The sequence below is a fragment of the Alternaria arborescens genome (genome assembly GCF_004154835.1).
Source record: "Alternaria arborescens strain FERA 675 chromosome Unknown contig_1, whole genome shotgun sequence".
NCBI lineage: Eukaryota > Fungi > Ascomycota > Dothideomycetes > Pleosporales > Pleosporaceae > Alternaria > Alternaria arborescens.
The window spans coordinates 823,054-847,657 of NW_021167856.1; the positions used below are offsets into that span (position 1 = coordinate 823,054).

General features: G+C 52.1%; 10 protein-coding genes across 10 annotated transcripts; 4 read left to right on the top strand and 6 right to left on the bottom strand.

Annotated features, from left to right (window-relative positions):
* Positions 1–891: 891 nt before the first annotated feature.
* Positions 892–4,205, bottom strand: AA0111_g314 (mRNA 3'-end-processing protein; the record flags this gene model as incomplete). The annotated part of the gene is made up of 4 exons (XM_028648991.1): positions 892–1,763; positions 1,810–2,857; positions 2,912–3,343; positions 3,390–4,205. The coding sequence occupies 4 exons, from the start codon at positions 4,203–4,205 to the stop codon at positions 892–894; spliced, it is 3,168 nt and encodes a 1,055-aa protein (XP_028512314.1).
* A 592-nt stretch (positions 4,206–4,797) lies between these two features.
* Positions 4,798–5,729, top strand: AA0111_g315 (hypothetical protein; the record flags this gene model as incomplete). Its single annotated transcript, XM_028649002.1, has 3 exons — positions 4,798–5,004; positions 5,056–5,453; positions 5,501–5,729. The coding sequence occupies 3 exons, from the start codon at positions 4,798–4,800 to the stop codon at positions 5,727–5,729; spliced, it is 834 nt and encodes a 277-aa protein (XP_028512313.1).
* Positions 5,730–6,056: 327 nt separating this feature from the next.
* Positions 6,057–9,237, bottom strand: AA0111_g316 (Translation initiation factor; the record flags this gene model as incomplete). Its single annotated transcript, XM_028649013.1, has 3 exons — positions 6,057–6,208; positions 6,265–9,157; positions 9,214–9,237. 3 exons carry the CDS (start codon positions 9,235–9,237, stop codon positions 6,057–6,059), a joined length of 3,069 nt encoding a protein of 1,022 aa, XP_028512316.1.
* A 373-nt stretch (positions 9,238–9,610) lies between these two features.
* On the bottom strand, positions 9,611–11,287 carry AA0111_g317 (Cytochrome P450 52A13; the record flags this gene model as incomplete). Its single annotated transcript, XM_028649024.1, has 2 exons — positions 9,611–10,816; positions 10,871–11,287. The coding sequence occupies 2 exons, from the start codon at positions 11,285–11,287 to the stop codon at positions 9,611–9,613; spliced, it is 1,623 nt and encodes a 540-aa protein (XP_028512315.1).
* Positions 11,288–14,059: 2,772 nt separating this feature from the next.
* On the top strand, positions 14,060–14,922 carry AA0111_g318 (hypothetical protein; the record flags this gene model as incomplete). Its single annotated transcript, XM_028649035.1, has 3 exons — positions 14,060–14,158; positions 14,223–14,720; positions 14,776–14,922. 3 exons carry the CDS (start codon positions 14,060–14,062, stop codon positions 14,920–14,922), a joined length of 744 nt encoding a protein of 247 aa, XP_028512312.1.
* Positions 14,923–15,714: 792 nt separating this feature from the next.
* AA0111_g319 (Endochitinase 1) lies at positions 15,715–17,411 on the top strand (the record flags this gene model as incomplete). Its single annotated transcript, XM_028649046.1, has 4 exons — positions 15,715–15,729; positions 15,797–16,690; positions 16,743–17,213; positions 17,268–17,411. The coding sequence occupies 4 exons, from the start codon at positions 15,715–15,717 to the stop codon at positions 17,409–17,411; spliced, it is 1,524 nt and encodes a 507-aa protein (XP_028512311.1).
* Positions 17,412–18,060: 649 nt separating this feature from the next.
* AA0111_g320 (hypothetical protein) lies at positions 18,061–18,990 on the bottom strand (the record flags this gene model as incomplete). Its single annotated transcript, XM_028649058.1, has 1 exon — positions 18,061–18,990. The coding sequence occupies one exon, from the start codon at positions 18,988–18,990 to the stop codon at positions 18,061–18,063; it is 930 nt and encodes a 309-aa protein (XP_028511868.1).
* A 715-nt stretch (positions 18,991–19,705) lies between these two features.
* AA0111_g321 (hypothetical protein) lies at positions 19,706–20,868 on the top strand (the record flags this gene model as incomplete). Its single annotated transcript, XM_028649069.1, has 2 exons — positions 19,706–19,919; positions 19,970–20,868. The coding sequence occupies 2 exons, from the start codon at positions 19,706–19,708 to the stop codon at positions 20,866–20,868; spliced, it is 1,113 nt and encodes a 370-aa protein (XP_028511869.1).
* A 762-nt stretch (positions 20,869–21,630) lies between these two features.
* AA0111_g322 (hypothetical protein) lies at positions 21,631–22,260 on the bottom strand (the record flags this gene model as incomplete). The annotated part of the gene is made up of 2 exons (XM_028649080.1): positions 21,631–21,813; positions 21,874–22,260. 2 exons carry the CDS (start codon positions 22,258–22,260, stop codon positions 21,631–21,633), a joined length of 570 nt encoding a protein of 189 aa, XP_028511870.1.
* A 532-nt stretch (positions 22,261–22,792) lies between these two features.
* On the bottom strand, positions 22,793–24,562 carry AA0111_g323 (hypothetical protein; the record flags this gene model as incomplete). The annotated part of the gene is made up of 1 exon (XM_028649091.1): positions 22,793–24,562. The coding sequence occupies one exon, from the start codon at positions 24,560–24,562 to the stop codon at positions 22,793–22,795; it is 1,770 nt and encodes a 589-aa protein (XP_028511871.1).
* Between the last annotated feature and the right edge of the window lie 42 nt (positions 24,563–24,604).

Genomic DNA, 24,604 nt, shown 5'->3' on the forward strand with positions numbered 1-24,604 from the left:
TCGATCTAACGACAAGCTTGGTTCCGGAGCCGTTCCTGAGCGTACAGACCGCAGTTCTGTTGAGCATTGCTCCCCGCTTAGAATTTTGCATCTGGCAAACTCCGAAGACTGCACTGTGAATCGATGCCATCAATCGGCGACGAAGCAAGAGACCACCCCAAATCTGAAGCACAACACTCAGACAAGCGGTGCCCATGGGTATATGTATATGAAATGTATGGGAGAAGGAAGGAAGCATGAATGGCAGAAGGCGCGACGTTGTTACTTCGGCCGCCAACATGATGCTGAGTGGGGCAGTGAGCCATACCTAACGCCCAAGCGGATTTTGACAGACAATACTGCATGCAGAAGCTAGGGACGCAACCGAACATTCACTGTGGTGCATAGCATACAACCCCGTAACTCTTCAACATAAGCGATTCTTTCTCGTAGCAAGTGAAGTCCACACAGTCAGCAACCCCAAAGAACATAATAGCGAAGGGCAACATAGTAGATGAAATATCCAATTCATCGAGGATATTTAAGAAAAAAGACTGCAAGTCCTCAGCTATGATTTTGATAAAAAGCCGCCCTAAGGCGCGATCAAACCCAACGCCTCGCTCACACAGAGACTGAGACTGGTAAAAGCCCAACCAGACCCCCCATTGACCCCTATTAACGATGTCTCAAACTAACCACCCTTCGCTACACTTCTTAAAGTCCATATAATTTAGTCATGAAGCTCGCCCAGTTGAGTAGAGAACAATAAACGCCTGCCCATGCAATGTTTTGATCCACGCGACCAATTTTTGTGTGTAGATGACCCGACTCTTTCTCCAATGTTCACACAAGACTACACCGAGGCGTACAGTCCAAGACTTCAAATTTGTTCGACAAGTTGTGTTGCCCATTCTATTGGCCCCAACCATTTGTGCCAGCCATCGCCGGGTGCATCGGCATATGTCCGCCGTTGCCGTACTTCTCCTGTATGCTCTGTAGCTGTTGTGCCGTTGTAGGTGTAGTACCCCAACGCTGCGGCTGTGGCGGTCCTTGGCCAGGAGGAACAGGGATGGCAGCGACGTCACGCAACAGAGCGACCAAGCCGTCAGCCTTGAAGCGCGTCTCCTTGTATGTGTGTGCAGGAGGAATGATGCCAAGGAGGAAATTGACTCCACGAGGCAGAGGTGGCGGACCTGGAGCCTGACCAACGGGTGTGGCACCGGTCGTGGCTAGGTTGCGGCGTGCAGCATCGAGACGGCGTCCTGCCGCACCCTTGAGAGGTGACTCGCCGCGAGCAAGCTTACGAGGTTGTGCAACGTCGTCCGCATCGTCTAGAGGGCGCTTCGGTGAGTTCGTAACAGGGACCAGGTTTCCAAGATGTGGGGAGTTTACAATGCCGGGAGATTGAAGGCGCTGTTGCTCGGCTACAATTTGCGGTGGTATCGCAGGCATCGGCTGTTGTTGTTGCGGCGGCTGCTGCTGCTGCTCCTCAATAGAAGGCATGACCGAAGGCATGACTGGCTTCATTTGTGTGCGAGGCGAGATTATATGGCGAACGGAGATGGGGTCGAAGGTCGAGCTCGCGAAGCGCTGCGAGAAGCGGTGCAGGTGAGGATCTTCGGGAAAGAGAGTCGCCATGCGCTGTTCGAGTTTTGTGATCTGAGCCAGCTCACCAAACTGGGCTTCGTAGTCGTGGAAGAAGGCGAAGAGCGATTTTGCCCTATGAACGGTCTCGGGCTTAGCCGTGAGCTTGCCAACGACGGTCTCGAAGACGGCACGAGCATCTATGTATGTTAGTTTTGGCCTTACAACACGAATTTGTGGACTTACTAGTAGAATCATTGAGCTTGATGAGGTGCTTGATGTATTCCAATGCGAATTGCTCATCCTCTGGGAATAGCTTCATGCCCCGCTCAAAGATCTTCTGTGCAGCCGGTTCCTGATAGCAATGATGCTCGATGAGTGCACTGGCGACGTAGGCTTCACTGAGCAGCTTGCCCTTCTTACGAGCCTCTGTGAAAATACCACGGAAGCCACCAACCTCGCCTCTAGGATCTCCCTTACCTTGAACACGGCGCATAGCCCGCATCAGAGCTATCCATGCGTACGTGAGTGTCTTCTTGAGGTTTTGTGTTTGCGCATTGTACCCGGCAGACATGGCCTGGAGTTGAAGGTTGAAGGCGTCCTCCTTTTCTTTCAAGCGTCGCTGCTGCACAACCTCGTCTTCGTCGTCAGCGTCTTCGTTTTGCTGTGCGATTGCGCGAGCGGCATCGTCTGCGGCCTTCTGTGCCTCGAACTGCTCTTTCGCGCGGGAGATGGAATGCTCTTCTCGCTTCTTGACTTGCGCTGTCAGGTCGTAGATGGTGTCTAAAAGCCTTTGATATGGCTCTCGTACCGCCCTGCCCTTGGCAACGATGCCCGCCTGACCGTCTTCGAAGTCGGTGCGTTGCTCGACCTGGTTGGCCTTCTTAAAAGCTAGGAGACAACTCTCGGGGTTCGCGTCAATGCCGTCGCTGAGGAATTTGTCGCCTTCAGCCTGTAGGTTGTTCTCGTAGCACCACTCGGCTGCTTCGTACCAGAGTTCCGGCCAGAAGCGGAGGGCCATGAGGGCATTCTTGTACAAATGAAGAACACGCTTGTTGTATAGCTCCCGATTGTCGGTCGCGCACTCGAGTGGGTCACTCTTCTCCCACTGAATCCAGTTGTGCCATAGCTTCACTTGATTCATGTACTCCTCGTAACCATCGAAGCCAGCAGCGGGTGGAAGTTTGGGTAAGGTGGTTCGGTTGACGCCCCTCGTGATGTTGTTGTCTAGGACGTTGATCGCGCTGCGTGCAGTCATGTAGGAAGGTGACGTCTCTTGGAGTTGTTTGCGACCCTGTCACTCATGTTAGTATCGTATATGTACCAGGCAAAACGTAACATGACTCACCGAAACCTTGTTCACGCTCATTTCGAACTTGTCGTATTCCCGCCAAATTTCTAGGGTAGCATTGTGTGGTACTGAGACGGCGCGCTGGTATACCTTACGCAGAGTATCCATCTTCTGCATGTCCTGCCAGCTGCTGCCACCAAGGACACCTGGACCAGTCTTCAGCATCTCGATGTAGTCAAGCCAAAGCTTGCCAGCATGAACATCGAGACCGACGGAGTTGAGCACGAACTCGTAAGCTTGTGTGACGGTCTGACGATTCTGGCCATTCTGATCAGTGGTGAGGTTGAAGCGACGGCGGATGAAGTCGATGTAAGCAGAGTAGATGCCGAGATATTGGGCTGAGGGAATGGAGCGACCAAAGAGTTGCTCAACCCTTGGCAATTCATCAAGCTCAGTCTCAAAGGCAATGTACTCGACCCATTGCTCGCCCTAGACATGTTAGTACGTCACATGAGATATCGATGGACCTGCTTACTGATGAAGGAAAAACCTTGAGGAAACGCTCAAAGACAGCTCGTGCATCGTCGTGCTTGTGTCGCCTGCGGTGCTCCTCAATTAGACTCAACCACGCTTCGATGTCACCACGTGGATCTTCAGCAATGCGATCTTCAAGAATACCCACTCGGTCCTGAGGAAGACGAGCCTTTGGCAGAGAAGCAGACATAGGAGCTGGAGTAGCTGGTGCCACTGATGGGCGAGCTGAAGCAACAGTCATGACGTCTGGAGCACCTGGCTTAGTAGCGTCTGCAACAGGCGTACTGCCGTTAGGAAGAGAAGCAATAGAGGGAGCAGGCTCATTGACAGCGACAGAAGCAGAGATAGATGCGGGAGCCTGATCTTGTGCACTATGTAACTGTACATCTGGGTTGGGAATGGTATTGTTTGGAGAGTTTGTAAAAGATGGCTGGGGAGTCTCTGAAGCTCCAGTAGCATTCAGTGTAGCATTCGCCTCTTCTGGTTGCACAGCGGGCTCCTCTTCCTCGTCCTCGCTCTCGTCGACAAAACCACCCACAGTTCGCGGTCGCTTGGACTGCGGCGCTGCGGAGTCTTCTGCAGACGTCTGAGTAGGCTGGGGCTGCAGCCCATTCTCGCCCTCGGTATCGGCGGCCGGTGGTGAGTTTGCGCCAGACTCGGGCGGCATCGATGCCGACTGGTACGAATGCGGTGAGTATGTGGCGGCAGGGTCGTACTCGTCCTGTCCGGAGGGGGCGTCGTTCATGTTGTAGCCAGCGGAAGGGTCGTATTCGTCCTTTTGCGCTTCGAGGAAGGCGAGCTCAGCGTCGTCCGCCATGGCTGCGAGTGGGCGAGAGCTGTGATGAGCTGTCAGAACCAAGCGCGAAGTAGCAGTGGGCGTTTTATTACGATGTGCGCAGGCGTGCTTGTGTCGTAGACAATGCGTCTCTTTGTCGCGTGGTTAGTGTCTAGAAGGAGCGTTCCGAGGCGCGCGAGAAAGCGGAAGGCGTAGAGGCGGCCTTGACTATAATTTCGGCAGGTGTAAAGGTCGCGCAAATAGCTTCCAAGATGCGCGCGGGTCGTTGGGATGATGCGCCGTTCACCGTGGTTGGGTTGGGCGGGCGCGTTGTCCTGAGGTGACAAAGGTTGCGAGTCGGCATCGGCGTTGCGGGCTTGCTCTCGGCGGCGGCCTGTCAGCCTCGTCCTTGGCACTAGCGCTCAACGGCGATGTCATCGCCAGGTACCGAACACATAGTCAAACATTCACTGAACCACCGGACGATTCACGCGCTCCTCCCACGATGGAAGTTTGGGATTCCCGGTGACACAGACATCCCAAGACGCGTATTCGAATTCCCCGGTTCCCAGCATTGCGCCTTCCTTCAGCAGCTGCCTACAGACGGCCTACCACATCGCATAGCCCATCCAACATGAACCCACACATATCGCTCCCAAGGCCAACAGGCGGCCCGTCAAACTTTGGATCGACCCCATCGTCACGGCGGAATGAAGTCAAGATGCCGCGTTTCTTCAAGCGCATGTTCAAGTTTCCACAGATGGACTTTGAGATGGCCATATGGGAGATCATGAGCCTAATAATAGCACCCAAGAAGGTGTTCCGACAAATCTACTATCATGTATGCATTCCTAATTTCTACTGCGTGTTGCGCCCAACTAACCATGTGTAGAAACAAACCACCAAGACATACCACCGCCCCGACCCATCGTTCACATACCTACTCTCCTTCTTCCTCACTCTCACATCACTTGCGTGGGGCTTCGCATACGCCGATGGCTTTACACAGACCCTTCATATAACCATGGTCTTCATATTTGGGCACTTCTTGGTGCTATCACTGTTGATTGCAACGCTGTTCTTCTTCCTAGTCGGCCGGTTATTGGGTCCGGACAACACATTGCTACCTGGGCGACGGAGAGGACTATACAACCTGGGAGAAGACTCGGGCAAAGAAGAGTTGGAGTTTGGTTACTGCTGGGATGTTGCCATTAGAGCTTTTGTGCCAGTCTGGGTGTTTCTCTACGTTGTGCAGTTCATATGCATGCCATTGATTGGCACTCACCACTGGTAAGAGTCAAAACATTAACAGCTAGAACACGTGCTAATAGTTCTAGGTTCTCACTGCTGCTTTCGAACACACTCTACCTGCTCGCGCTAAATTACTACTTCATCATCACGTTTTTGGGCTACAAGGAATTGCCCTTCCTACACCATACCGAGCTCCTTCTAGTTCCGGTAGCTGTTATGGCAATACTCTGGTTTGCGTCCCTCTTCGGTTTCAACATGTCGACACACTTCGCGCCAGTATTATGGACCGGTGCCAAGTTGCGAAAACACGTCTGATGCTATGCGCAGGGGAGGAATGTAGGGGATGCACATGTAGAGGGAAACCAAGAACACGGCGCAACACGGCATTGGTTGCACAAAGACTTCTGGAATTAGGATTGTCTAATGCCGGAATACAAACAATTCTAGCGAAGAAGTAAACCATCTTAGATACATAGCGAGCGTGCACTGAATACCGTCTAATGCCATAACAATCAGCGTATCAATATATATACATTCATGGATCTACATATATATACACGATGAAGGGTAACTCTCAAGCCCCTCAATCATCGACTCCCAAACAGGCCATGTTAGTACAGACGCACATGAAGTTGCATTATCTTACAAGTTCCTCTTCTCAAACTTTTCCTCATAACACTGAATGCGATCACCGACCTTGAAGTCTTCCCAGCCTTCAAATCCGATACCACACTCGGTATCCTTGCGCATATGCTCCACATCTTTCTTCTGGTTCTTGAGTGACTCTATCACACCTGAACGTATCTGTTAGCACATGCCCTATTCCAAACTACGGCCTGTAAAAACTTACCATCGTGAACAACGGTCTCGCCACGGAGTACCCTGGCCTTGGTACCCCTGTCAACAATACCATTGCGAACCTTACTTCCGGCAACCTTCAGCTTTTTCTTGCCGCCGAGACTGATCTCAAAGACTGCTGCGATTTCCACTTCACCCGTGACCTTTTGGGTGACCTTTGGTGGGAGCTTCTCTGATAGCACATCTTTGACGTTTTCAACGACGCGGTAAATGATGTTACTGTCTAGGATCCTAACACCCTTCTCTTCCGCTAGTTTGGCTACATGGTTAGGGATTGTAGTATTGAAGTTGATGATGTGCCCCTTTGCGTCGGCGGCGTGCGAGATGTCGAATTCAGATGGCGCGCCGACACCGTGGCGGAGGATACGCGTTGATACCTCTGCGTTGCCGAGTGCCGAAACGGAGTCGATGACTGCTTCAACAGAGCCAGACACATCGCCCTTGATGATGAAAGAAACAACTTCGGGTCCAGCTTCTTTCTTCTCGGCGACTACAGCTTCCTCACCATTCTCGATGGCCTTAGCAGCGGCCTCTTCAGCCTCGCGACGTTCGGCCTCTGCACGGCGAGCTTCATTAATGGCCTCCATGTCACGCGCCATCTGCTCTCTGTCGACCTTTTCGCTGCGAAGCTCAGTCACTGAGCTAGCGTGCTGTTCATCCTCTGCCTGAAGCACCTCGTCGCCAGCGATGGGTTGGTCGCGCCAGCCGTCGATTTCGACAGCCATACCAGGTCCCACTTCCTTGACCACGGCACCAGCTTCGTTGCGTAAAGTACGTACGCGCGTCCAAGTAGTTCCTGCAACAAGTAATGTACCCTGGCGAAGAGTACCGCTACGAACTAGGACGGTAGCCACACGTCCAGATTTCTTGGTGGCACCCTCGAGAACCCACCCCTCGACTGCGGCTGCAGGATCGGCGCGGTGGTCCAACATCTCTGACAATGTTGAGATGGCTTCTTCCAAGTCCGGAATGCCCTGTCCGGTCTTTCCACTAACACAGACGGCTTGGATATCACCTCCGAAGTCCTCAATCTCAATACCATGACGACCGAGATCAAGCTTGACAGCATCAACGTCGGCTTGCGCTTTATCGATTTTGTTGATGGCGACAATCATAGGCACATTCGCCGCTTGTGCGTGCTTAATAGCCTCGACTGTCTGGGGCATGACAGAATCATCTGCAGCGACAACCAAAACCACAATGTCTGTCACGTTGGCTCCACGAGCGCGCATCGTTTCGAAAGCAGAGTGGCCGGGCGTGTCGAGGAATGTGATCTTCTTCCCGTTTGCTAGAGGAACACTGAACGCGCCAATGTGCTGTGTGATGCCGCCGAATTCGGTAGCCGCCACACTGGTCGAACGCATATAATCGAGAATAGTCGTCTTGCCGTGATCAACATGGCCCATGATTGTGACGACAGGTGGCCGTGCAGGAAGCTCAGCGTAAGCCTCAGGCTCTAGAGGCGGCGCAGGATAGAGGTCGCCATCATCTTCCTCTGACTGGAAGATTGGCTCGAAGTTGTACTCCTGCGCGATGAGACCGGCATGCTCCGCATTTAAGATGTGGTCATTTTGAACATCCTCAAATCCAAGCTCTTCCAGTTTCTGCACAAAGTCTTCCACCTTTAGCCTCAGAGCGCCCGCCAGGTTGGCTACACTGATGTACTCGGGTAATGATATTGGCGTGGGCTCGTTCTTGGCAATTTGTGCTGCCTTCTTCGCCTCAGCTCGTAATCGCTTACGTTCTTGCTTGCTGACCCGTGGCCCATCTTCATCCTCCTCTTCCTCCCGTTGTATGCGCCGGTTCCTGCCTTTGTTCCCGCCTTGTCGTCGCTGGGGCTCCTCGTATCGATTCTTGACTCCTCCTGCGTCGTCAAAGGCAAAGCGGCTTCGCCTTCTCTCGCTCTCCATGTCATTGCGCCGCCTGCTGTCTTCCTCTATCTGCACCTGCGCCGACCGCTCGATTTCCAGTTTGCCTTTAGACTTCTGTACCCACGCCTCTGCCGCATCGGATATCGATTCCTGGTAGCGGTGAGGTGGCGTGTATGTTGTCGTCTTCTGTTCCGATCGTCCTTGGGGCGGCCGCTCGCGAAGTGTCGGTTTCGTTGGGCAGGCGTTGCTGAGGTGCTCCTTCGACCCACAGTGGAAACATGTTCTTTGCGCATTCATGTCCCTTGCAAGTGGTTGGTATGGCTTTCGGTTTGTGGACGCATCACCCAATAACCTGGATATCTCGTCTTGGTCCAGCATCTTGCTTTGTGGCGGAGGCCTAGAAACCTGTGGTGACCTTCGATCGTCTGCTCCGAAGGGCGCGCGTCCAGGCTGTGGTTCGTTTCGTCGTCTCAAGTGACCTGAGCCAAATGCTGGAGTGTGGACGGGCGGTCTTGAATCCATGTTAACAGTATAGCGATTCTGCGGTGGAGGTCTATAGTCATTCCCCCGGTCGTTCACCGTGTTCCTCCTGGCCCCAGGTCCAAAGCGGTCTCTGTTCTGATTCCGTGCCGGCCCATCGAAGACACCACCTCTGTTCATTGCCCGCCTTTCTGGCTGAGACTGCCGTGACATGTGTGACTGGGCATATGCAGGCGTTTGTGTTGCCAACGATGCTCTCATCCTCTCTGCCGGCGACATATGTCCTCCGTGTTGTTGCGGCGGAGGGGCATGGGGAGCGCTGGCTGCCAACGCTTGCCGCATACGCTGTGCTTGCGACATTGGTTCATCGCGCTCATTTGCATCTTTGTATATGATTCCCTCAGCCGACTGCGGGGTTCTGCTGGACGAGTTGAGCTCTCTCCGTTGCGTAGCGTTGGATGATGTAGCGAGCGTATTCGAGACGGCTAACTGACGAGTGGCGCAGAAGATGCAGATGTCGCGGGTTGAAGAAACCTGCCGCTGTTAGTCGAGACATGTTCAATCGCCAATTGACTTTTATTGATCCTCACCCGAAGTCCACGCGCTCTCCGCATATTGGGCGATGTGGTGCGTAATGGTTCCGAAGATTGTTGGAGTGCATCAAAAGTTTGGCCTCTGTCCCGCCGGCGGATCCTTGCCTTGCCCATCAGTTACTAGCGTAGCGCCACGGCCTGCGGAGTTGCCACGCTCTACACGATTCATTCAATTCACTATTTGCCATGTCGAGTCTTGAAATTAGGATATCATTCATTACAAGTCCAGCTGGACATTGCATATAACCGACAAAAGTAATTTGTAAATGTTTTTTCTTTGCGCACATCAAGATGCGCCAGTAGACTATCTGTAGCTCCCTTAGCATTGCATCGAATGAGAGGCTTAGAAAATAAGCAGCCCATGATTGCGCCCTAACTCCCGTGTTGAACACATCTACTCCCTAGCCTCCTTCATTCGAAGCTTGACACCATCCGCCGGTGCAGTTGTCAAGCTCAACCCATTTCTAACGTATCCCATGCCACCCTTCTCTGTTGGCTCCCAAGTGTTCCCAACACCCTCAATGGCCTCAAATCTCTGCACCAGCCTGACAATGGTGTAACCAGCTTCTGTTAGAGCAAACTGCTGGCCGATGCAGATTCTTGGACCACCGTTGAAAGGGAGATACTCCCATCCACTCTTCCTGCCGTCCCAGCGCTCAGGTTTGAATTCGTCAGCATCGGCACCCCAAAGGTCTTTACGACGGTGCATGATGTATACACTGTAGTCTACCGGCGTGTCCTTCTTCACGTAGACACGTCCGGTGCCGTCTGGGCCGCCACCGACAGGTAGAGTGGTATCTTTCAAGGCACGGCGACCATCGATAGGGACCACTGGGTAAAGACGCAGAGTCTCGTTCAGAACCCACTGCAGATAGTTGCACGACTTCAACCCTTCAAATGTTATCTCTTGTGGGTTGGAATAGGTACCAAACGACTCCAGGACAATGCTACGTAGATTCTTGAAGACATCCTCGTGCTGTGACAGCACCATGAAGACATATGACAGTAGCGATGCTGTAGTGTCACGACCGGCTAAGAGGATTGAGATGGATTGTTCTCGAAGCTCAATGGGGTCGCGGGTTGACTCTGCAAGCGCATCAAGGAAGACGTACTTCTGCTTGCCGTGTGACTTCTCCTGAGTGCTGCTCTTGTCTTTCGATAGTGCAAGCTGGACGAAATGGTCAATGAATGCGTGGCAGCGTCTGCAGTGTTCTTTGAACTCCTTGTTGTAGACGAGCCAGTAGGCCTCTTGCAATCGACCAGCTGTGGCGATAGTGCCTTGGGCCTTGTCGAATGAATTGGCAAAGTCTTGTTCGTTTACAGCCATTGGGGGTTTGCTGGACTTGTAGTCGGGCAGCGCGGCAAGCTGAGAATCGACACTTTCTCCAAAGAGAAATTCTGTGGCGCTATCGATGGTCAGACGGAAGAAGAGCGGCTTGAGGTCTGTAACGTCTGTCCAGCCGTCCGAGTTGGTGCGAATTACTCGCATCATATTCTGCACATGCTCCTCTTCGAGATCCAGATCGCTCACCTGGTCTCGCGCAAACTGAGGCCGAAGTAGTGATCTTGAATGTGCCCACTTCTCGCCGTCGCTAGAGAACTGCCCTATGTTAGCAACTGACATGCTTGTAGCCTAATCTATAGCAATACTTACAATGCCGTGACCAAGCAATGGAAAGAAGTTTCCATTTCGCCTTTCTCCTAGTCCAAAGTCTTTGAACTGCGTAGCCAACAGAGCCTGAATGTTTTTTGGTTCGACCGTGAAGAAAGATTCGGCACCCATCATGTTCTGGTGGAACGTGCTGATGACTCTGCCCTCTCTGTCACTTGCGTCATCGACTCGCTCTTTCAGATACTGCGGCAGACGAGCTTGTTTATCCGCCACGAGTATCTCCGCGATGTTCTGAATTCCGAGAGGATCAAGCGGCGACTGCTTCTTTGGATGGGCGGGCAAGCAGCCCAATTGACGCGCGGCAGCAGCATGGCGGCGCGAGATGATGATCGAAGAGATGATCTTGTAGAGAACATAAGACACGCCAGCCCAGGCTGCTAAGAGGATAGTATTGTGCATTTTGGAGGTGATGCTCTGCTGTGAGAAAGGATGGGTGCAGACCAATGGGTACTGTTGGTGACCAGCGCAACTTATCAATGAGTTCACCTGGTTAAGTATGGGAATTTATCAACTACGCCCTGTCACTAATGCAACAGGGTCCATCTGGCGCTTCCGCTTGCAACGTTCATTTAGGCAACTTGCCGCAAGGATGGGGACGAATTGGTCCATGCGACTCGCACCTGTTCACGACCCGTTGGCTCCTCGGAATCGTCATCGCGCACTAATCGCGCGCGGGACGGATGGATAAGAGCTCCGATTAGGTCCTCGTCTCACACAGAAGAGTAATCGAGCTCGCATTTACTGGCTGTTGATGAAACCGTTACTCTTCCCCGCCTTTTTTGGTTCGGGTTCCTTGGCCTTTTCGAAGCCTTACCCGGCCGAGTTCTGTTGTTTTCTTGCATGCAACACGCCTTGGTAATTATGGCTGTGCACCCGTTACGTCGGAGCCTAGAATGTTAAGGTGCTTTCAACGTTCGGTTAGGAGCCAAGTGTCATTTTGTGAAGTGGAATGGGTCCACTTCAAGCGGGTATTTTGATAGTTCGATATGCCGTGCCTAGGACATGCCTTTCTCATACGGGAGTCTGCAGCGACAGTCGTCGGACGGAAGAGGAAGCTCGTAGACCTGCAAGTGCAGCGTGTGTCTGGCTCTGCCAAGTGTTCCGAGATCCCGGGCTGGTGAAACTTTGCGACTGCCAACAGGGACCGTCAAAGACAGCCCACTTCCGACACACGAGGGCCACGCGGACGCTTGCGGACTGTGGAGAGAAGCTCAACAACAGGTCGTTGTGACTGCAGCATGCTTCGCGTGCAAACCATTCCGTCGATTGATTTGTCCTGGTCTGCGCAGCTGTTCACTAAACCATCTTTTGTTCGTTCCCCGTAATCTCCTTTGCATTGACGAGGCGGCGCGTTGAGCGGTAAAAGCGAGTGTTCGGGATCGAGCAAACGCCTCCCGTGAAGTGCTTTGGTGGTAGAATCGAAAGGCTACATAAGTTTGATTGAATCAATGTCATGAAATTGTTCAGCCTGATGCAATGATGCATTGGTTGCAGAATCCAAATGCGGCCTAATCATTTCGAAGTCGCTCCGAACACTCAAGCGCGTGAGTCGCTCCTGTGACACTCACTCACGACACGGTAAGGGTAACGACTCCCCTCGCAAAAGCTTCGAATCAGTTCAAAACCACTAGTTGCGATGAACAGAGTGTTTGAAACACGTAAAGAGCTAGCTCTGGCAGCATGAAGAAATATCTTCACCATACAGCCTAAGCCCTCGTGCACTCCACCTGACCTCCAATCCCGAAATCAACTACACGAACACAGATGCTGGCTGGGACGGTTTAGAGCGCATCATGCATGCAATACTCGTCGTCGATACTCAGATCGCGGCTCTCTACCTAGCACTAGAGATGACTATCGAGCGCTGAAAACAGCTCTTCGGGTACTGTCCGTAGAGGCCATCTGCCTCACCGGGGATCAACGTGGAAATGTTTAGTAAACAAAATTTCGTCCGGATCTCGAGCGTTGAGAAAGTTGCATAATAACGATACCTACAGTTACCCGAGAACGCATTTCCGATGACCACTGGTAGTTTGTTGGGACTGAAGAGGCTTGGGCTTTGGTCGCGAGACTTACGAGCATAACCTTCAGCTTCTGAAGATCTTCAAAAGTCTGAATGCCTTCATGCCTAAATTCGACGCCCATGGAAGAATGACGCTATCCTTCTGATTGGATGGTATTGTATAGTGAGGACAAGGTGAAAAACGTTGCTGGCCTGGATCATTCACCAGTCAAACAAGAGTTTGAGTGCTCGAAGGACATCCGTGAGTTCTGTCTGCTCAACAAAGACGTATAGAAGAAGCCCAAGAGTGCCCCACGCAGCGTTCTGTCCTACAGCGACGATTGTGACGCCTGTAGGGGCTGATGAACTTGTTTCACGCGAGTTGTGGGCCAAGATTACGACATCATCACTATACAATTCGGAGCAGTTGTTCTGCAATATGTGCCCACCGTAAGGTTACAAACTGTTATACCGAGCAGGCACCACAAAGACCGATAACGGGGCAAAGTCTGTCCAGGAGTCGTAACCTGGACATGGCTTGAATCTGAACTGGAACCAACCGTTTTGTGCGCCGGTGCCTCTTTCCGATTTTGCGTCACGCGTCTGCTGCAAGGGCATGAAGCCCATGGATACCACTTTGATCACGAACTCCTAAAACTGGAAATGACGTGCAACGGGACTGCGCCAACGAGGAATAACTCCTATAAATAGGGTCACCATCAGTAAGCATACTCTGAGGCTGACTCGACGAATCAGTATCTACCAAGCCACCATCCCGATACCGCTTACAGTCAGAGGAACGGCAGCCACAAGCTGCGGCTTGTCAGCGCTATAGTTTAGCTTCGCTGATACATCACGACGCAATCTGCGAAGCGATCAGTCAATTGCCGTTTGGAGCTGACATAGCTGAAGCTGCTGATGTAACGGCATGAAGATCACCATGACGATCTCCGTACAAGTAAGAGGACGCAATGCGGCGCAAGTAAAAGGCCACGCAAAACCTTTAAAAATTTCCAGTTCTTTGGAAAGCTGCTCAGATTTCTTTATAGTGATATAAAGAAGGAATGGCTGCACATACGTACCATACTTCGAAGTCTTTTGCCTCACAAGAGCAAGACTTACAACATTTGCTACCACAGACCATGACTTCCTCAGATTTTTCATCCTCCATGGCATCTCACTCGATGCCACTCCAGTCTACATATGACAGCCAAACACTACCATATGCCGATTTGGAGGATCTCAAAGAAGCCGAGATCGAAGACAGAGTACGTCAATCTCAACAAAGAAGCACTACAAGGATGATGACGTTGAGACTAACATCTACTCGAGCACCTGAAAACGCGCATACGCAAACTACGCATCGTATCTCGCACCCTTGCCTTGTTCATATCCATCGCAGTCCTTGTTCCTACCGCGCTCACCCTCTACAAGTTCCTCAGCACACGAACGATCTACCGCACCGTCGCACTTCCGAGCGGCCAAAGCGTTTCGCGTACACCCTGGGCTCACAACACGCGCGCATGGCCAACATACATGTACTTTGGCGTTGCGGCCGTCTCCGTGCTGCTCAATTTCACAACAATGTTCTCTTATAAATTTGGCATTGCGAAAGCCAACGTAGCAAGCGTCATTACGAGTACTTTCAGCTGGATCAATCTCATTGGGAACTTCGTGGTATGGTGTGTAGCTGCAGGCTTGTATCGCGCAGAGAAGGACAAGAACGGAAAGAGTAACGATCTCTGGGGATGGACATGTAGTGCAGGTGCGAGGGCGATCCAGAAAGAATTTGTGGGCGATATTGATTTCGGCAGATATTGCAACGTGCAGGTAAGTCGAATAGATTGCAGAGCTTTAGGAAAGGACTCGAATGACACAATAGCAGAGTGCGAGTTGGTATATCGGTATTGTACAGGCCTCCGCTGCGCTTTTGACTGTAGTCATTTATGTCTTAGTTTATCTAAGAAGAGTAACCAAGAAGGAGGTGCAGCGGCAATTGAAGATGAGTGGGTACGAACGGAACAGACACTGAACATGCGGAGATTCTTATCACGCATGAGAAATACACGTTACAACAACACTTCTCATCCGGATACCAGCCTCGCCCTCTAGCCGGTACCTGTAAGAGAAGCTTATGGGTGCCTCGGTATCCCCAACAACCACACCACGCCATCCCTTTGTCCATCTCTGTCGCACTTACCAACCGGCCCCGAAACCCGTTGTTTTGCATGCACATGATGTATCTACATTCACCTGTTCCAGATCTCCCGCTCTTATGTTACCTCTTCGGTGGCTTGGCTGCATGTACCGAACCCCAACCTAGACCCTGCTTACCAAAACAAGCAAGACCCTTGCCAGGAACAGGCAGCGCTCTATGGTTTGCACCAGGGGAAAAATGTACCAAACAGGTGATATGGGGAATGGAAAGGCGGGGAGAACATCCAAGCAATGCAGACTCCACAAATATCCGCTGCATGGGAGACAGAGAGGCGGGATGAGGACAACCATGCGCGAGATGCTGAGGGTTAAAAGGCGGAGCGACCCACTGCGATTACTATTCGGGCGATCGTCACAATTCCCTTGCTTACTCTGGCCGTTGACTTGAGTGAAGAATCTGCAAAATGCTGGTATGTCAAAAAAGAGAAGATGGCTGAAGGAACAGGAAGACTGATGATATGATTAGTACGTACGTTCATTACCTGCGCGAATATGTATGACGGGGCTCCTACTTGTTGCAGGAGGCTTGGCGCAACAAACGCAAGATGAATGTGGTCAAGATTGCTTGCTGGAGCGAATCGAGAAGCTTGAGAGTGATTATGCGTTGATGGAGGTTTTCGTGGTAAGTATAGACTGATTCACCTGCTAATCGGAGATGAGACAGTCTAGCATGCTGACCATGGGTATAGTTTCCAGGTGAAGTTACTTCTCCATCGTTTGCAGCATACTCGGCTGCTGCTCCACCCAGCGACCCCACCTCAACATTCAGCCCGTCGAGTCACTACACTACATTCATCACTTCCGGGATTCCCTTTCCGTCTTCTGTGTCCATCAGCCAAACGAAAGTGCAGTCCTCAACACCAGGCACACCTTCTTATTCGACCTCCCAATCGCAAACCTCATCAACCGATACTATCCCTGCTGAACCTAACATCCCTTTTCGTCCTGGCTACCGCTCAGTAGCTTATTACGGGAGTTGGGATATCTATACACGGAACTTCCAGCCCCAAGAGATACCAGCAAAGCGGTTAACTCATTTGCTTTACTCATTTGCTGATAACAAGCCTGATGGCACCGTCTTCTTGACAGACTCATACGCCAATGCGGAGAAGCACTATGCAACCGATTCCTGGAACGATGTGGGAAATAATTTGTACGGATCACTCAAGCAGCTCCAGATTCTGAAAGCCAAGAACAGGAACTTGAAGGTGCTATTGAGCATAGGCGGATGGACACACACCAACACAAACAAGCACATGGACGGCCCTATGGCTACGGCTGAAGGCCGGCAGCGCTTTGCGTCTTCTTGTGTTGAATTGATCCGCGACTATGGCTTTGATGGGATTGACGTGGATTGGGAATATCCCAAGGACAAAGAGCAAGGGTATCAATGGCTAGAGCTGTTGAAGGAGATTAGGAGCCAGATGAACAAATATGCCGATAAGCTCGTGCATAAGGACGACTCTGGATATGAACTGAAGCCGAAGTTCCTCTTGACGATTGCCTCGCCGGCTGGTGAGAAGAATTACAGGAATCTGCCTTCAAGGGAAATAAGCGAAGTTACCGATTTTATAAACCTGATGGTAAGCATGTTGTTTCCCGGTCGCAAAGGCACATGAGCTGACGAGAGTATAGGCATACGACTACGCTGGTTCCTGGAACAAGCAAACCGGCCATAACTCGAATCTCTATCCTTCGACGTCGAATCCCCTGAGCACACCCTTCAATACAGCTTCTGTCCTGGCCGCCTACAACGCTGCTGGCGTTCCGTCCTCCAAACTCAACCTTGGCATGCCGCTCTATGGTCGCTCCTTCACCGGTACTCAAGGTGTAGGGAAGTCATTCGACAGTACTGGCGAGGGGTCGTTCGAGAAGGGCATCTATGACTTCAAGGACCTACCGGTAGCAGGTGCACAAGAGTATTATGATGAGGAGGTTGGTGCATCCTATAGCTATGACGAGGGAAGCGGCACATTTGTCAGCTACGATACTGTGGCCATGGCGCTGAAGAAGGTTGACTACATTGCGCAACAAAAATTGGGTGGCGCCATGTGGTGGGAGATCAGCGGTGACAAGACGGATAACGCCGGGAGCATTGTGCAAAATGTAGGTTGCATGCGCAAGATGGTGGAGATGAATTGTGTGCTAACTTTTGAAAAGGTTATTGAGAAAATGCGCGGCGGCGGAAGTGGCGCAGGCATTGAGTCGTCCTCCAACTGGCTCCTGTACCCGGACTCAAAGTTTGACAACATCAGGAATGGCGTCCTCACGCCACAAGTCGCCCAGCGGCTGCGCAGGGCCTGAGTCATTGGCACAGGTGCAGCTATAGGCGAGTATGTCAGGTGCTGCGAACTTAAAATTGCGTCAGTTGTCAACGATTCAACGATGGTCATCGGTAAACGTTGAAACGGAGCATTGGTGGCGCGAGCACTCATGCGTTCTCATAGATGTAGTAATAAAACTTGTGTCATATACCTTACCCTTGAGAAATTTCGCTTATTGCCAAGCTGGAACATACTCTGGCACTGGATCTCCGTGACACAGTTGCAGCAGTGTTTGAGGCTCTGTTGGACCCTGGGTGTACGCGACGACGCGGAAGCTATGCTGCTTCTGGCGTAGATCATCCTCGATATATTGCCAGTGTTGGTATTCTGCTCGACCGGCGTCCTACGATGGCCGACTAGGGTGCTAGAGGTGGAAAAAAGTTTACACGATCACAAAGGCGGCGGATCTACTGCTGGTGATTGTCGTTGAATTTGTGTGGTGTCTGAGCGCATGACAGCTAGGATATGCCCGCCGCGCGCCTGCATGCCGCCTGCCGAATCATATGTACAGGAAGTAAACGCCCTAGCTCCATTTATGCGGCGAAAGTAATAGCAGCCGTACGATATAGCACCAAAATGTGCTGGTAGGGTATAGTAAAGTCTGTCTTGGGCACCAGAATGTGCTCATCTTACTGCCTCCTGACCTCTTCTGGCGAGCAAGTGTCGGCAGGCGGGAGCAAGCGCTGGTAGGATTGCTCGCCAACAATAGTCGACTCCCTATGCTCCAGGAAGGTGCGTATGCGCTCGTCGCGATCTCCACTTGCGCTCAGGGTAGCATTCCTACTCCGCCGATACTCCATGCTCGCCTCTCGGTGTATCTGGTCCCGCCTCTCAATGACTGAGTTGTTGAAGGTGTTAAACCTGGTGCCCTGCACGACACCACCTATGCTTACAAAGGCAAAAATGAGGGCCATGAAGGTGAAGTTGGACATCTGGATGGTTCGCGCGTCATCCTTGCCGCCGCCGCCGTTCTCGTAGTGCCAGCGCTCCCAGTCTTCCCATGTCGCATTGGTACGCGGGTCCGTGGCCCAGCGATTTGGATCATAATCCCAGTCATTATGGCGGGGTACGGTGGGTGTCTGGTGGTGGCCGGCCCAGCCGTGGCCCCAGGCATCATACGCTTTGCGTTTCTGGACATCAGACAAGATGTCGTGTGCAGCGACTAGCATTCGATAGCGCTCGAGGCGCACGTGAAGGGGCAGCTGAGCTATAGCGGCCGAGGCATGGCAGCGGTCGGGGTGGTAGAGCTTGACGAGGGCATAGAAGCGGTGCTTGGTGTATGCATCGCCCTTTCTGCATTTGAGAATCTGGTAGGGGGTGGGTGTTTTGTGTGGTTTTTCGGCATCTGGCCATTTCAGCAGTTCTACGTCGTCGGGGTACGCGGGCACATGCTGATGTTGGGCGTAGCTGCGCCGTTGTCGTGCGGGCTCAAGACGTGAGAATGTATGACGGCATGACTTCCGCGGCTGTGGAGGGCAGCAGCTCGGGACGTGAGCATAGTATAGGGGACTGAGGTTAGTGTAAGACGAAATGAGTATCGACGACTTCTTAGACAGCATGGTCAAGCAACGGCATCCGTGGACGGGCGCGCATCTCAAAGCTTCAGTCAGGTGTCGGAGCAGATGGGTGGGGTGGTGAATGCTGGTGGCGTCGGCGCGCGCATGGACGATCGCCGCGCACTCCGCAGGCTTTGGGCGCATGCGCGATCAATCCACCGGTACCTCGCGCTAGCCCGCTTACACAGCACATGCGACACTTTGAATGCGAACAGGAGTTGCCGTTTTTTTCTTCGCTCTTTGCTGACCCAACTTCTCCGACGGCGCCGTCGTCTCAGAAGGGAAGCCACTATGCAGGTGCGGTCTATTCCGCTCCCCTCCAGTTGCTCAGACCCGACGCCAGTGGAGCCTCTTGTTCCGCGACTCAGCCTGTCTGTTTGACGTGAACTCCTTCGCCTCGCTTGCGCATGCCTTGGGAAACTGCCCCTGCAGCGAGACAAACACTCGGGTCACGACGCATGAAATCTACCCTGGAACCTGCCTACCGCCTATTGTCCTTGTCCTCTGCAGAGTGGGCTAACTGTGGGGTCTAGAGGGCACATCCTGACTTCTATAACCGTTTGTTATCACTCCCTGTCGTGCCTCCTCTCCTCCACTCCCTCTACGCCTTTGCTTCTTACTGTCCTTTCCGCTCTTCATTTACATAAATATCTGCCTACCTTTCATGTTGACTGCCTCACGCACTTCCCACAAAACTTCCAGCCCCCTGCAAGTAAACATGGCAAACATCTACGACAGTACACGACACCCTCGGGAAGGTTACTTGAATCTCACCCGTCGGATGGAAAACGAAGAAGAAGACCAGTTCGATGTCGACTTGACTATCTTGGACTTTCTTGTTTACAAGGCCATTGGCTTGATATTCGAATGGAGAACAAGCAGTGACCCTTATCATTCCGATTTGCCCAATGCACTCGTCAACATGACCGCTGGTATGAACGGACATGATCTCCTTGTTGTAGCAATTACTGATGAAATGAAGATTGGAGAACGTTTCTGGGTCACAGGCACCATGGCCGACGTCTAGACCCCAAGGCGTCGTTTCGGTCCCGGTTGTTGCAGTTCGCCCTAATCTTTACGCACAGACTGCACCATGACGAGACATGGACAACCGAGGAATCACTCGACAGTCTTCGTGAACAGAACAAGAGCCGTGGCGAGTACTGGCAACAACGAACTCAGCATCCTTCTGCACTCCAACAGCCCTTCGACCAGCAAAAAGATTTTCCTTTATCCGATGGCGCGCTTTACGAGAACCGATCAGCCCTTGCATCCGCATTGAGCATGCCTCCAGATCAGAGGAGATGGGTGACTGATGTAGCAGGTACACCCTCACTCCACTGCTTACTGCCAGTCTTCATCGAACTCACGGCCGCCCGTGTGAACCTGGATGATGACTGGTTCCCAACTTCTGAATGGTTCGACTTGGCAGGGCAATTCATGCTGCAAGCTGTCATAGGCGAATACCTTCGCAATGGTGCTTACGGCGACGAGACTTTCAACACCATCTTTGCCTATGGCTGCCCTGGTGTTGAGCGCTGGGCTGAAGAACCAGCCGACGTAGCTGCTATGCGAAAACTCTTTTGCGCCGAAGGCAACCTCCGAGAAGAGAACCGCGAATGGACGAGGATCAAACAACAATACGTCAGCGAGCTTCTGCCACGAGACCGGTCCCAGTCAAGTCTTCAAGCGATAGAAGCAGCTCAGGAACGGCATCCATATGCTGCTTTTGAGGAACAGCTTCTCTCTTTCCTCAGGTATCTGCATGATGGTCTAGTCAAGCCAGATCTCGCTCAGGTCGAAGAAGGCCGCATCAACATCGACGGCAATGAACTCTCTGAAGCCGAGTCGAGAGCGATGATTCGGCGCATGGGCCTTTAAAGACTCTGTCATATACCAGCCTCTGATCTCGGCCGGTTCTGATGGGAATTTTTCGGATGCCTGTTTCTTTCTCCGACCGTTCAATTTCGCATCTTCGTAGTAGCGTATGCCGTTCTTGTTTATACCTTTTGAAGCATCGACATTTTTCTCTTCTTACCTTGCGAATTACTCTTCCAGAACCACAACATTTATACCAAAAGCCATGTAGCTGCGCACGTTTTGTACCATATACCCAAATTAGCTAGTCAGGACATCGACGCAGGCATGTAGTCGATGCAGTCATTCAACATTTATTAGCCGCTTGGCGGCTATTCGATTTCGACTCTACTTTCCATAACAGAATACTTTCAAATCTCCTGCTACGTCCCCAATCGCCTTCCTTGCTTCATCACTCCAAGCGCCCATCTGCAACCACCCATGCGTCATATCACCATAGTGCCTCCACCTGACTTCGTTCCCAGCCTCTCTCAATTTACTCGCATACTCGACACCCACATCCCTTAACGGATCGAAGCCACTCGTATACACACTCGCCCTCGGGACATCCTTCAGATAACCTAGACTCTGCATACCAAGCGGATTGTACTGATGCGAAGGCGGCGTACCACGCGGCAAGTAGTGGTCTGCGAAACTGAAAATTCCATTGCATTCGAGGTAGTAGCCGCTATTATTTCCAGTAGCTGCCGGAGTATTAAAGGGAAGGCGCGCCTCGGGGTAGAGCAAGACCTGGACTGCCACTGGCTTCTTCTTTTGATCCCGGCGTCAGTGACAGATTGCTGCTGTCATGTTTCCGCCTGCTGAATCGCCGCCGCCACAGACACGATCAGGGTGAACGCCTCGTGCTTTGCCTCCTCCGCCCTGAAGCCAATCGATAACGGTGTCGTATTCGTCTAGTTGGGTTGGGAATTTGAACTCTGGTGCGAGATGGTAGTCGATTGCACAGACCTAGAACGGTCATATTAGCTCTTCATCTTCTTGTATTTCTTGGTTCCAAACGTGATGTACCTGTACCCCACTCTCCTCAGCAACCTGCCTCAACCCATTCTCAAACTCATCTACACTTCCTACTGTGTACCCCCCGCCATGGAAATATACCCATGCCCCGTTCTCGCCTTCTGCCTTTCCGCTTTTCGGATACAGAATTCGGACTGGAATCATTCCATGCGGGCCTCGCACAGCCGTAAACTCTACTCTCCCAATGGCATATTGCTTGTCTTCTGGGATGTTGTGAAAACCAAAGACTTCAAGATGCTTTCTCCGCTCAGCGTGAAAGTCTTCGTCTCCGCCGAGATGAAGCGAAGAATGTGATTCAAGAAAGTGGAATATGGAAGAACAGAGCGTGCTACGGTCACCTGCTTTTGGGATGTGGGAGTCGGAAGATGGAGAAGGCATTATAGGAGAGAAAAAGGTCAAACTTGTCGCTTGTATGCTTGCGTATGAAACAGAAGTTAGCTGGGGGTTTGTTTGCAATCCCGCTCGTTGGGCTTTCGCAATAGTATTTCTTTTCTTTTCATGTAATTGCCTCCCGTCATACTGTGCATAGTCCTACGCGTGATGATGCAAACGTCATTGTTACTCGTCGGTTCCGGAATTCCGACCGGGTGGACGCGTGGAACGCTTCCTTCCGATTTCAGGTTGATGAGGAGTGGAGTCCGTAGGCCCACGATGTGCGCACGCCAATATCCGGAGCATAGTTTTATACCCGATCCTGAGAGTCTAGTCATGAAGACGCGCTAGCGAATATGTGGATTTACCCATCGTTATGATGATATGATCTTGGTTATCAAATACTTCTTATTTGGTTTGAGAGAGAGATATCGCGTATCCTGAACCTAATCTTACAACATGTCGTCAAACGTAGCGATGAGCGCCCTAAAAGGCGGAGGTATATATACAAGAATCAAAAGGGGCTTTGACTAGCAAATTAGATAGCAGAGTAAACAGCAGTGCATCCACGTCCGCATTCTACTTTTTGCTCAAACTCCACTGTCCGGCCGTTGACCTTGACCTTGTTCCTTGGTGTAATTTGGAACCGATGCATTTCCTTCTCTCTTAGTTGCTTTCCGAACCCACCGGCAGACGCAGCGCGTTCTAGCTCGGCAGCTTGATCAAGTGGCTGGATATATGCTGGTGTGGCTAGGTTGCTCCGCTTTCCACTACCAATCTGGTAGAACTCGTTATTGCCCCAGAACAAGATGTCGCGACCCCAGTTCGTATCGTTGTCTGTAAGCTTTCTCGATCGACCGGATACAGCGACGCTGGCGACATTGTCGAGAATGGCGGCAGCATGTGTTGCGCCGACAGAGATGGTGGACAGGCGAATGGGAATTGCAGTGTTCTTGACTTCATCCCATTCGAAGAGACCGGAGAAAGCAGGGACTTTGACGGGGTCTGCCTGTGTGTGCACCCATCGACCAGTACCTAGTTGGCCTGTCAGACCGAATCCGAAGGCCCAGGTGTCTGCGGTGGTTTTGTTGCCCTTGGTCGCTTCGGTAGCAAGGAAGGACGTGTTGCCGCCAGCGAAGACATTTGTTACCTTGCCTACCTGGCCAGAGTAGAGCTTTTGTGTTGGGAGTAGGGATGGAGCGTCAACGCTTTGTGCCTCGGCATTGTACGGGAAGCCCAATTGGCCAGAGGTGTTGTCGCCAAAAGTAAAAGCGCGTCCTTCGGAGTCGCAGACTAAGCTGTGGTAGTCACCAGCAGCGATCTTCTTGACGGGGAAGCCCTTGAGCGTAGTGATCTCGTGAGGAATGTCGAAAGGCCCAGGCGGTCGACTCTCCCACGACAGACCGGGTATACCCATTTGGCCCTTGCTGGGGAAGTCTTGTGAGCCTGATGCGAACGAGAAGACACGGCCGGAAGACGTGAGCATGAGGGCGTGCTCTAGACCAGAGACAATATCTGTAACGCGCTCATTCCACCCCAGATTCTCAGGCGTGCGCTTTCGGTACGAGATGTTGGAACCGCCCCAGAAGGGGATCCAGGACCCAGATGGCGGCTTGGGACCCTCCTTCTGCTCCGCCTGCGAGACGGGTATAGAGTATACGGAGCCGCTCTTGGAAAGGCCAATAATTCGATCGCGTGAGATGGCCAGTGATGTAAGGTTGTGGCCAGTAAGAGTCTTGGTAGGCTCCTTGACATCGTTGGCGAAGGCGGTGCCCCACTGTAGGAGATCGCCCTTCTCGTCAATGGCAGCACCGAAATTTCTGTCCAGCTTGATATCTCTCAGCAGCTTTCCGTCAAAGAAAGCCAGCCGTCTTGGTGTCTTTATGTATCTTTCGTCTGAGTCGGGTGCCACGACCTTGCCCGCATTTGAGCCCCATGTGTACACGCCAGGATTCTCCCAGCTCTTTATCACCTGAAGGTGCTGTGAGCTGATGATGTTCCTGTTGTCGTCGCTCGATATGGCCTGCCGCCGGGGTGCTTCAAACTTTATTTCGGGCTCCTCTTGCTCTTCAGCGTGCGCATCTCGTATGATCGACTCGCCATTGCACCATTGCCATGCCGTGGCGGTGGCCCAGAGCGTGCCGACGGTAGCTATGGATCGGACGAAATGCTGTTGTCGTCGCTGTGCATACGGATGTGAGGCTGTGCGGACCTGGGATGGCGGGGGTCTAGTCGCTATGTGCCTAGATAGCCGCGGGGCATGAGGCGTTCGTAGGGATGCGCGTGCCACACATTTGGTGCTGAGCATGGTGTAGTATGTCGAGACTTGTGGGTTAGTGGTAGCAGTGTC